Source organism: Electrophorus electricus, chromosome 26 (genome assembly GCF_041902795.1).
Source record: "Electrophorus electricus isolate QZ-2024a chromosome 26, ASM4190279v1, whole genome shotgun sequence".
Classification (NCBI taxonomy): Eukaryota; Metazoa; Chordata; class Actinopteri; order Gymnotiformes; family Gymnotidae; genus Electrophorus; species Electrophorus electricus.
Window position 1 is genome coordinate 8416159 of NC_137522.1, and position 11342 is coordinate 8427500.

Below are 11342 nucleotides of genomic sequence, written 5' to 3' on the forward strand. Positions count from 1 at the left end.
ACACACACACACACACACACACACACACACACACACACACACACACACCTCCCTAAGGACTATCATTAGTGATTTTCAAAACTACTTTCATGTGATCAAAATTCACATTTGGGAAGAAGATGGGCAATATGTCATTAACTGTGTTATTGTAAAGCATGTCAAAGTGGCTGTGGCAAAAAAAATACAATATATAATACTTTAAGTTGTACTGCAAATACAATTTAAAAAGCAATCAAACAAACATACCTCAGTTTCTCATCCTATTTGCAATGGTGCTATTTTGCAGATACAATTCAATTTGCAGCCTTACATCAGGCGAACTCAATCATAGATACCTTCATAGGAGCCTAATCGTGACTTAAAGGAAGCTGGTTAAAATTGCTTTAGTCCCACATGATTAAATAATGAATGGGGCAGATGTAGCCATGTTATAGCACATACACCAAATCTGCATTTAGATGGAAATGTTTTTACAGGCAAAACCCTCTAGAGACCCTCCCTTTGTCTGTGTTTTTTTCCTTTCCTCTTTTCTCCAAATGAGGTTTAATCAAAACAAACAAGCTAAAATATTGAATGAGGGGGTGATACAGCTCCATGTAGTGAGCAAAGAAAGAGAAGAAGAGATCAGTTGATAAGCAAATAGAAATACAGACTCACATATAGAGAGATAGAGAGAGAGAGACAGCTAGAGAGAGAGAGAGAGAGAGAGACAGCTAGAGAGAGCGGGAGAGAGAGACAGCTAGAGAGAGAGAGAGACAGCTAGAGAGAGAGGGAGAGAGAGAGAGAGACAGCTAGAGAGAGAGACAGCTAGAGAGAGAGGGAGAGAGACAGCTAGAGAGAGAGAGACAGCTAGAGAGAGGGAGAGAGAGACAGCTAGAGAGAGACAGCTAGAGAGAGAGAGACAGCTAGAGAGAGAGAGAGAGCGAGAGAGAGAGACAGCTAGAGAGAGAGGGAGAGAGAGAGAGACAGCTAGAGAGAGAGACAGCTAGAGAGAGAGGGAGAGAGAGACAGCTAGAGAGAGAGAGACAGCTAGAGAGAGGGAGAGAGAGAGACAGCTAGAGAGAGACAGCTAGAGAGAGAGAGAGAGAGAGAGACAGCTAGAGAGAGAGAGACAGCTAGAGAGAGAGAGAGAGAGAGAGAGAGACAGAGACCTGCAAAACTATAGAAGCATCTTGATGTATTGTCTTTTTTGAAAAGTAGCTGTCATGTGCCTGAGCATTCTCAAGTGTCTCTGCAAAAATACACACGCGCGCCACACACACACACACACACACACACACACACACACACACACACGTGAGTGCGCCATACACACACACACAGGCACTCACATGCACACACACACACACACACACACACACACACACGTGAGTGCGCCATACACACACACACAGGCACTCACATGCACACACACACACACACACACGTGAGTGCACCATACACACACACACACACACACACACACACACACACACGCAGGCACTCACACGCACACACACACACACACACACACACACACACACACACACACACACACACACACACACACACACACACGTCTCTTTGCAGTATCCTATCTGTTTCTCTTTCTGTCTCTAGTCTTGTAATTTACTCATTACAGATGGCGACTCAACTGGCAGTCACTTCAATATGCTGGAGATTTTTGGCCATTGATGGTCATGGGCTTTACTATTATTTCAGAACAGAGTGAAGAAGGTCAGAAAAAGACCACAGCGTGAAAACACATTTGCTGTAAGCACAGGCAGCTTGTCACGGCCGGGTCAGCTCAGTCAATACTGTATCAATACTGTGATGCACTAGTGGATATGTGCACATTACTAACAACTCTTTGCCCTTTTGCTATAAGAGAAAGAGAAAACCCAAAACACACAGGCAGCGAGCTGAGTTGTCCTGAAAGCAATCTGCACGTTAGACCCCTCCTAATACATGCCTTAATGATTACCATGGCAACAAAGGTATGGCTAGCTACAAAGGAGGGGAATAAAAATGGCATCAGTGTGGGGGAGGGGTGACTGGTTGGGAGGGGGAGGGGACTTCAGCATGCCAGCATGTTGGCCGGTGCACTCAGGACTGCCTCCCACAGAGGGGCGTTTATTTCCAAGCTAACCGCCTCCGGAGTTTACAGCTGCTTCGCCTCACTATGCTAGTCTGAGCTCCGGTGCTGTGCCGACTTTCTGCATAAACGCCACTCTGAGAGCCCCCGACCCCTGGCTGCACCCGGGGCCCGTCCTGCATCTGCGCGTTTGAGTAATGAGACCCGTCGGTTTGTCTGGGGCTCGTCGGTTTGTCTGGAGCTCGTCGGTTTGTCTGGGGGCGGTCTCACGGAGCATCAGTGTGCAGGTGAACAGCAGGGGGCGCAGTGGCAGGGCCAGGCTTCGCACTGACCCTCAGACCGGTGGGCCCTGTCGTCCCATTAGGAATGCCGGTTCTCTGTCCCTCCTCCTCCCGGCCACCGACTCCATCAATATTACCCGAGGTGTCTCTCATCTGCTCGTGCGTGCATCTCGCTCAGAGGCTGCATCCGTGACTAATTTCCTCCCCGTGTCGGGTAATGGCACATTTATCAGGGCTGAGACGTGGCTGCAGACTGTCTTTCTTACTCATTGAAATAGTCTCTCTGACTCCCCCCTCCCCCCTCCCCCCGCCTCCTGTCATCAATTTCCATATTTCGTTCACATATGGAGGGTGAGAGACAGAAGGGTAGCACATCTTTGGGAATATCTAGAATGCTCGGGTGATGGAGATGCTTCTGTACTCTGCAGGCATGCTGTGGCTGGTCTTAGCCAAGACAAGAGGAGGAGAATTTAGTTCTTTATGGAAATTATTTCCTCATCATGACGAAAATGGAAAGCTAGCTGAAAGCTAGCTGACTCCCGCTTGTCGAGAGAGACTGCCGCCTCAGAACAGAGACCGTGGGGCCCTCCTGTCTGGGGCCGCTGGCCAGAGTCCTCTGTTTATCCCACCATACGGCCCACGCGTTGGCTACAGATGGCGGCAGGTAGGGTAGTGAGCCGAGGACGGGGAGAGACCCAGGCTGTCGCGAGCCCGGGTTTGCAAACCTGGCCGGCCCCAGGCCCTGCCACTGATAAGAGTTAGGCCTGACCCGGGATCAGCGACGACCACCTCGCTAGACAGCTCAGTGGACCCAGCCCTGCCAAAGTCGGCTGACACAGAAACTGAGCACGCGCTGCACAATGCATTCTGTGCGTGTACGTCAGGTATGTACTGAACAAACCCTCGGAAACTTCCACAACACTGACGGCATTAGCTTCAAACCAGAGTGTGTAGTGGATTACCCGAGGGGGTTAGTGTCACTCCACAAGTAACTCCCTCTCTGTTGTTGTCATTCAAAAAATCCAGGCTTGACTCAGCCTCTCTGTAGTTAGTGTCACTCCACGTGGAAATCAGATCCTTTCTTTCCCTGTCTGTATCTCATGGTTTAGCCAACACACCCACAAGGGCGGCTGGGAGCAATATCGGAGTAGCTGATGAGAGGCGGTTGGAGGTATTACAGTGAGCAATGATATGGCTTTGGTAGCAATGTAGAGAAATGAGGCTTTCACGGATAAAAGTGTCCTTCTTGTCGGCCTCCATGGGTAGGACCCGGTGAGCCTGGCTGGGGGAATTTGTCATCATCCCACATGTGGCTCATCAGTGTCAGATGGTGGGGAGTTGAGCTACGGTAATTATGAGGAGATGAAAGGAGAGGTGAGCAGGAGTCAGCTTACACCCAGACTCTTACACAGCGCTGCCGAAATCCACTACCTGCCTGGGTGTTCCAACATGGCCGACACTACCGACAAAAAAAAAAGGAAAATGGAAAAATACATGAACCAAAACTACGAGCCACAGTTTCGTCACAGCTGAGGGGAGGCTGTGACCAGGAGAAGAACTCACCGTGTTCCAGAGATAGAAGCAGGCACACAGCCAGGAGAGAGTGCATCCCAGCCACACGGGACTTCCCCAGCATCCTGGGCTGGGATAGAGGGGGAGAGAGCAGAGGAGAGAGAGAGAGAGAGAGAGAGAGAGAGAGAGAGAGAGAGAGAGAGAGAGAGGGAAACTGATGAGAAATCAGCATTGGAAAATCACCAACCAGGACGACTAGTGCTGAAGAAAATGTTAATTTTGTCTGTTACTTCCCACAGCTTCATCAAGCATCAAATACTGAAATATTTACACACATCCACCCATATACAGACATGTGGAGCAAATAAACTCAGTAAGTTCGACACTTTGTTCCAGTGGCAAATGTCTAGAAGAAACGTGCTGACATTTTTACAAAACTCTTTGGGCATCTATAGTGGCAGGGCAGGGATGAGCATGAAAAGGGTTCATGGGTCCATAAGGAGACAATTCTATCCAAATGCCCAACAAAGGTGAGAAAATGAAGACCCAGTAATCTCTTTGGCGTGGGAAACAACACTGGCCTAACAATGGAGCTTCGGTGTATCCACCCAGGCAGGCTATTCTCTTTCGCTCTCTCTTCGGCTATACAGACAAACGCCTGACAGCTCCACTCCACCTGGATGCTGGCAGTGGACTCTTTAGCCGGGGCCGTGTGCAGCGGAGACGAGGAGCCTCTCTGTAAATAATAGACGGAGCGGGATCGGCGCGGTGCGGCTCGGGGCGAAGCGGGAGGTGCAGACACCGAGAGATCGACGGCTGGATACGCCAGCGTGACTTACACCTCGTCCTGTCAACCTTGCAAAGACAAGAGGAGAACGCCGGTGGGCCGTCCGTGAGCCGCTGGGGAGCGTGTCCGCGAGATGCTGAGCCGCTTCGAGGCCGAGCGGTCAAGGAGCCTTTGAGCATGAACAGTGGACTGCACGCGTGCCTGCGTTGGTGTGAGACCGAAGGCGTGGCCTTGAATGGCTCTTTGGCCATCTTTCCGTGACACGAGACTGAACTGGTTTATGCGGAACCGGCTGGATCTCATTTAGCAGTCTGTGCTTACACAGTGCCCACACCCTCCTGTCTCCGTGACGCTGCTCGCACTCGTTCACCGAGTGCTGTGTACAAACAAGGCTGCGTGGCTTTCCTCCCTCGCCCATCTTCATCCGGCGGTCCCTCTGTCACTGTCTCTCGCTCGTCACCTGTCAGACGCTGTCTTTCTCCTCGACGTGCCTGTGGTCTCCTTGTGCTGTCAGGGCCCAGCCTCCATCCCCGGAGGAGCCAAGCCTCTGTCTCTTAATTGTATCTGCGAGCTGGAGTCACGCTGTTTTTTGCCTGGCCTTGGCAAGCAGGTGACAGCTAAGAGGCTGGGAGCCTTCAGCGCCCGGGCAGGCAGACAGACAGGCAACAGGAACACTCCCACACACACACACACACACACACACACACACACACACACACACACACACACACACACACAGGCACACACACACAGCCATGCATATATATATATATACACACACACACACACACACACACATATATATGCACACACACACGCAAAGCTGCCCATACATAAAAATGGTAACACCTATTATAATTAGTGGAGAACCAAGCAGAGCATTGTATGATATATGTCACAGACTGCTCCCAGTCGCACTGGTCACATGGTATGGCCCGCCACATGCAGTAAGGCTTCACTTCGTCTTATTGCACATGGTTGAGTGTGATTGTCTGTGTGTATTTCAACCCCTGCTGGTGTGAGCACCTCTGTCGGTCATTGCCTTTGTTCACATCGTTGATGTTAAATGTTTTAGTGTCTGTTTTTCACATTGTCAATGCCCGTGTTTGTGTTTATCGTTGACGTTGCATGTGTCCTATGTCTGTCCGTCTACGTCGATGGAGTCTGTACCTGCTGTTCCTTGCCCTGCGGCACTCAGGACGTTACAATATAATGTAGAGTTTAATGAAACAGTGTTAGTGGCCAGTGTGAATAAAGTGTTAGTGGACAGTATGAATACAATGTTAATGGCCAGTGTGAATAAAGTGTTAGTGGCCAGTGTGAATAAAGTGTTAGTGGCCACTGTAAATAAAGCGTTAGTGGCCAGTGTGAATAAAGTGGTAGTGGATCATGTGCATAAAGTGTTAGTGGACAGTGTGAATAAGAAAAATAGTCAAACAGCTCGCTGGCTGAGAAATCAGAGAAACCTGCTATCAAACATCTCATTTGCAGTCCAGCCACTGAATGTTACAGAACACACTCACGTACCAATTCTCAACTAATTTTGTTATAATGAGTTGTGAACCAAGCAGAGCACTGTATTATATAACCCAGTGAGAAAACAGTGGAGTTCAAGAAGTAAGTGGAGGCAGACCATGTGAGTAAAGTACTGGTGGCCAGTGTGAATAAAGTGGAGGCAGACCATGTGAGTAAAGTGGTGGAGGCCAGCGTGAATAAAGTGGAGGCAGACCATGTGAGTAAAGTGGTGGAGGCCAGCCTGAATAAAGTGGAGGCAGACCATGTGAGTAAAGTGGTGGAGGCCAGCGTGAATAAAGTGGAGGCAGACCATGTGAGTAAAGTGGTGGAGGCCAGCGTGAATAAAGTGGAGGCAGACCATGTGAGTAAAGTGGTGGAGGCCAGCGTGAATAAAGTGGAGGCAGACCATGTGAGTAAAGTGGTGGAGGCCAGCGTGAATAAAGTGGAGGCAGACCATGTGAGTAAAGTGGTGGAGGCCAGCGTGAATAAAGTGGAGGCAGACCATGTGAGTAAAGTGGTGGAGGCCAGCCTGAATAAAGTGGAGGCAGACCATGTGAGTAAAGTGGTGGAGGCCAGCGTGAATAAAGTGGAGGCAGACCATGTGAGTAAAGTGGTGGAGGCCAGCGTGAATAAAGTGGAGGCAGACCATGTGAGTAAAGTGGTGGAGGCCAGCCTGAATAAAGTGGAGGCAGACCATGTGAGTAAAATGGTGGAGGCCAGCCTGAATAAAGTGGAGGCAGACCATGTGAGTAAAATGGTGGAGGCCAGCGTGAATAAAGTGGAGGCAGACCATGTGAGTAAAGTGGTGGAGGCCAGTGTGAATAAAGTGGAGGCAGACCATGTGAGTAAAGTGGTGGAGGCCAGCGTGAATAAAGTGGAGGCAGACCATGTGAGTAAAATGGTGGAGGCCAGTGTGAATAAAGTGGAGGCAGACCATGTGAGTAAAATGGTGGAGGCCAGCCTGAATAAAGTGGAGGCAGACCATGTGAGTAAAATGGTGGAGGCCAGCCTGAATAAAGTGGAGGCAGACCATGTGAGTAAAATGGTGGAGGCCAGTGTGAATAAAGTGGAGGCAGACCATGTGAGTAAAATGGTGGAGGCCAGTGTGGACCATGTGATTAAAGTTCTCATAGACTGAGTGAATAAAATGGTAGTGGATCATGTGCAAGAAAAATGATGGTGGACCATGTGAATACCTGCACGCACACACACAAGCACTTGTGCCATTTCTGCCGTGGTTTACACACCTCCATGGCATTCTAACTGAGAAATACCCATAAATGTCCAATGCACACCATGTGTCTGGCCCACTCCCACCAGGGAAATGAGTGCCATTTCCCCACCTGAGAGACACAGAGAAGGCGAAAGTGTCTTTTGCATGCTACAAATGTCTTTTGCATGCTACAAATGTCTTTTGCATGGTACATTTGCAGAACAAGCACACACTGTTCAGAGCTTTTGCTGTGTTTTCTGGGCTGGTTGTGAACAACGCATCGTCTGGCCACATGCACAAGAGCCTTCGGGACGGAAACAATGCCAGCGTAGGCTCGGCTAAAAGCCTGCTCAGGAACCCTGAATGGGCTGAATGAGCAGTTGCCAATCCGCTATTATTCCAGTAAAAAGGCGCTTGCTTTTCTGATGCCTTACCAACACCACTGCTGATCAGGGCTGCTAAATGTCACGGGGAAAGACATGACAAGGGGCTAGGACACAATGCCTGAGAGGGCAAGATTTTAAGAAAAAAGCATATTTTAAGAAACTAGATTTCTATTTAAGAAACTGCTTCCTTTGGATGATACACTTTTATATAGACACATTATATTGTTCTGGTTTTTATGGGATTTTTTTATAGTCATGTTTTTCCCCTTCTTTTTACATTTAATTTTACTGTACTGCTTTGGCAAAATGGTGTAATCACAGTCATGTCAATACCGCATTTCATTATTAAATGAACAATTCCTTCCACAACAGGCATCCAGTCTCCAAAGAACACTGGAGTCTGAGCCATGCCAACATCTGGAAGGCAGTCTCCCCTGATGCTGAAGCCACTGGATGTGGAGCTCAGCTGTGTGTGAGGCCCTCCGAGTGTTCCGAGAGGCTTCCGAGAGGCTTCCGAGAGGCTTCCGAGAGTGTTGTGAGCCTCCCACTATTCCCCACACACACCCCAGTCGTCCATGTGGTTCAGCTAACCACACCGGAGAGCTCCTCGTCCATGGCCATCGGAGCTGGGAGACATAATTGTTCTGTTATTCATAATTACCCATGCAGTTAGTCCAAATGCTGAAAAAATGTCTAAAACTGTTTACTCCAGTGCTTGATATGCATAGACAAAGTTTCTGTGTTGGTTGGACTGATATAAGCTCCAGCCATCAATGTATGTGTATGCATGTGTGTGTGGGTTTGTTTCTGTGAATATGCAATGTGTCACACATCCTTTCTACCATCTCCTGCTAAATTGCAGGAGATGGTAGAAAGGATGTGTGACACATTACCATTTAACTGCTGAAAGTGAGCATTGCAGACACACACACACACACACACACACACACACACACACACACACACACAATCTTTCTGTCTTTCTCACAGACACACATATAGTCTCTTTTGCACGCGCACACAGACACACACACATGCTCTCTCTCTCTCTCTCTCTCTCTCTCTCTCTCTCTCTCTCTCTCTCTCTCACTCACACACACACACTCACACACGGCCTGCTCCCCACTGTCAATGGGCCCTGATTGCCTTTAATGGTGTTGGATGTGACCCGGTTGTGAATGTAGGGATGAACGCTTGTTTGCGCTGAGGTTCTATGTCTTTTTCCTCCTTTTCACAGTTACATGATACACTCAGTGCCAGTATCATTTTCTTACCTTGCAGTTGTAAAACCAGAACCTCTGTGTTTACCATAGTTTAGTGTTAAATGAACTGGCTGTCAAGCACAGTAAAATGTCACTGCAATTATGCCAACATATGCTCAGCCCTCAAAAACCACCCTGCTCCGAAAACCAACGCTACAGGTTAGCAGCCATGACTACAGGATAGCAGCCATGACTACAGGATAGCAGCCATGACTACAGGTTAGCAGCCATGACTACAGGATAGCAGCCATGACTACAGGATAGCAGCCATGACTACAGGTTAGCAGCCATGACTACAGGATAGCAGCCATGACTACAGGTTAGCAGCCATGACTACAGGTTAGCAGCCATGACTACAGGATAGCAGCCATGACTACAGGATAGCAGCCATGACTACAGGTTAGCAGCCATGACTACAGGATAGCAGCCATGACTACAGGATAGCAGCCATGACTACAGGTTAGCAGCCATGACTACAGGATAGCAGCCATGACTACAGGTTAGCAGCCATGACTACAGGATAGCAGCCATGACTACAGGATAGCAGCCATGACTACAGGTTAGCAGCCATGACTACAGGTTAGCAGCCATGACTACAGGATAGCAGCCATGACTACAGGTTAGCAGCCATGACTACAGGATAGCAGCCATGACTACAGGTTAGTAGCCATGACTACAGGTTAGCAGCCATGACTACAGGATAGCAGCCATGACTACAGGTTAGTAGCCATGACTACAGGTTAGCAGCCATGACTACAGGATAGCAGCCATGACTACAGGTTAGCAGCCATGACTACAGGATAGCAGCCATGACTACAGGATAGCAGCCATGACTACAGGTTAGCAGCCATGACTACAGGATAGCAGCCATGACTACAGGTTAGCAGCCATGACTACAGGTTAGCAGCCATGACTACAGGTTAGTAGCCATGACTACAGGTTAGCAGCCATGACTACAGGATAGCAGCCATGACTACAGGTTAGCAGCCATGACTACAGGATAGCAGCCATGACTACAGGATAGCAGCCATGACTACAGGATAGCAGCCATGACTACAGGTTAGCAGCCATGACTACAGGTTAGCAGCCATGACTACAGGATAGCAGCCATGACTACAGGTTAGCAGCCATGACTACAGGATAGCAGCCATGACTACAGGTTAGCAGCCATGACTACAGGTTAGCAGCCATGACTACAGGATAGCAGCCATGACTACAGGATAGCAGCCATGACTACAGGTTATCAGCCATGACTACAGGTTAGCAGCCATGACTACAGGTTAGTAGCCATGACTACAGGTTAGTAGCCATGACTACAGGATAGCAGCCATGACTACAGGTTAGCAGCCATGACTACAGGTTAGCAGACATTTTCAAAGCCATCTTGTTCTTTGTCTCCTGCATCAAAAGGCAGCACATCATGTGAAATGCATTCAAGAAGAAAATGGAAAAACAGCCGACTCCCCCCCAGAATCTTATCTGCGATGAAATCGCCCCTAAAAACAGGTGCCTTCGCTATCTTCCCAATACCAGACAGGCGTCCCACCAACAAAATAAGCCTGGAAATTATGGTTAAGCACTCAGAGACTCTCAGAGATATTGCCTCGCTTCAGAATCTCTCTTCGGCATCTTGACGACCGGGAGCGCCGGCCCCGCTTTGAAAAATGAGGTGACAGAAAGCTTATTTTGCGTGAGCCAGGCTGCTGACGACTCTCAGCGTCGTCCCACTTTTCATTTGTGTCCACACATGCAACGGCTGCGTCTGAAAATCCTGGTGCGGGCAAATCTTTAGCGCACACCGCCACGTGCCAGCATCCTCGCCAGGAAGCCGAAAATCTGGCTGGCGTGGACTGGCCGAGCTAAATACAGACATGAAGGAGAAGGTGGACGACCTGGATGGAGGTGAGGACTACATGCGCAGTCTGTCAACCAGTAACTGTATTATAGCGGTGTTTTATGTGAATATGAGATAATGGGCAGGGCAGGAGTCAGCTTGTGTGCTCTAAGGCCATTTGGGCCAATACCGTTGGAGCCTTGAGGACTGAGGTTCTTTTGCTCCCGCACCCTGACGCAGCTCTAGTCCAGTAGTCAGGAAACAGCCTGAAGGAAGAGCGGGGGCGGGGCAGCAGAAGAGAAGTCCCTCACGGCTCAGAGGCTCCGCCCAACGACAACACATTCATAAACAGGTGAAGCGGCGCGCGAGAACAGCAGCTTCGGTCCGGCAGACTGGCCACCGTGACGTCGTTTAATTATTTCCCTGCTCCCTGGAGCCTCAGTGAGCTGTATGTCACCCAGTATTCCCTCTTCCCAGC

General features: G+C 49.2%; 1 protein-coding gene across 3 annotated transcripts in view; it reads right to left on the reverse strand.

The window, feature by feature from the left end:
* Positions 1-11342, reverse strand: part of ncanb (neurocan b) — an 83433-nt gene that overhangs the window by 55218 nt on the left and 16873 nt on the right. For 2 of the 3 annotated variants that reach the window (XM_035523354.2, XM_035523351.2), the window contains exon 2: positions 3919-3992. In XM_035523354.2, the coding sequence (XP_035379247.2) occupies positions 3919-3991 (73 nt within the window). In that variant the 5' untranslated portion in view covers position 3992. Of the gene's footprint in view, positions 1-3918; positions 3998-11342 lie in introns of all 3 variants that reach the window. The other variant, XM_035523353.2, reaches the window with a different exon arrangement.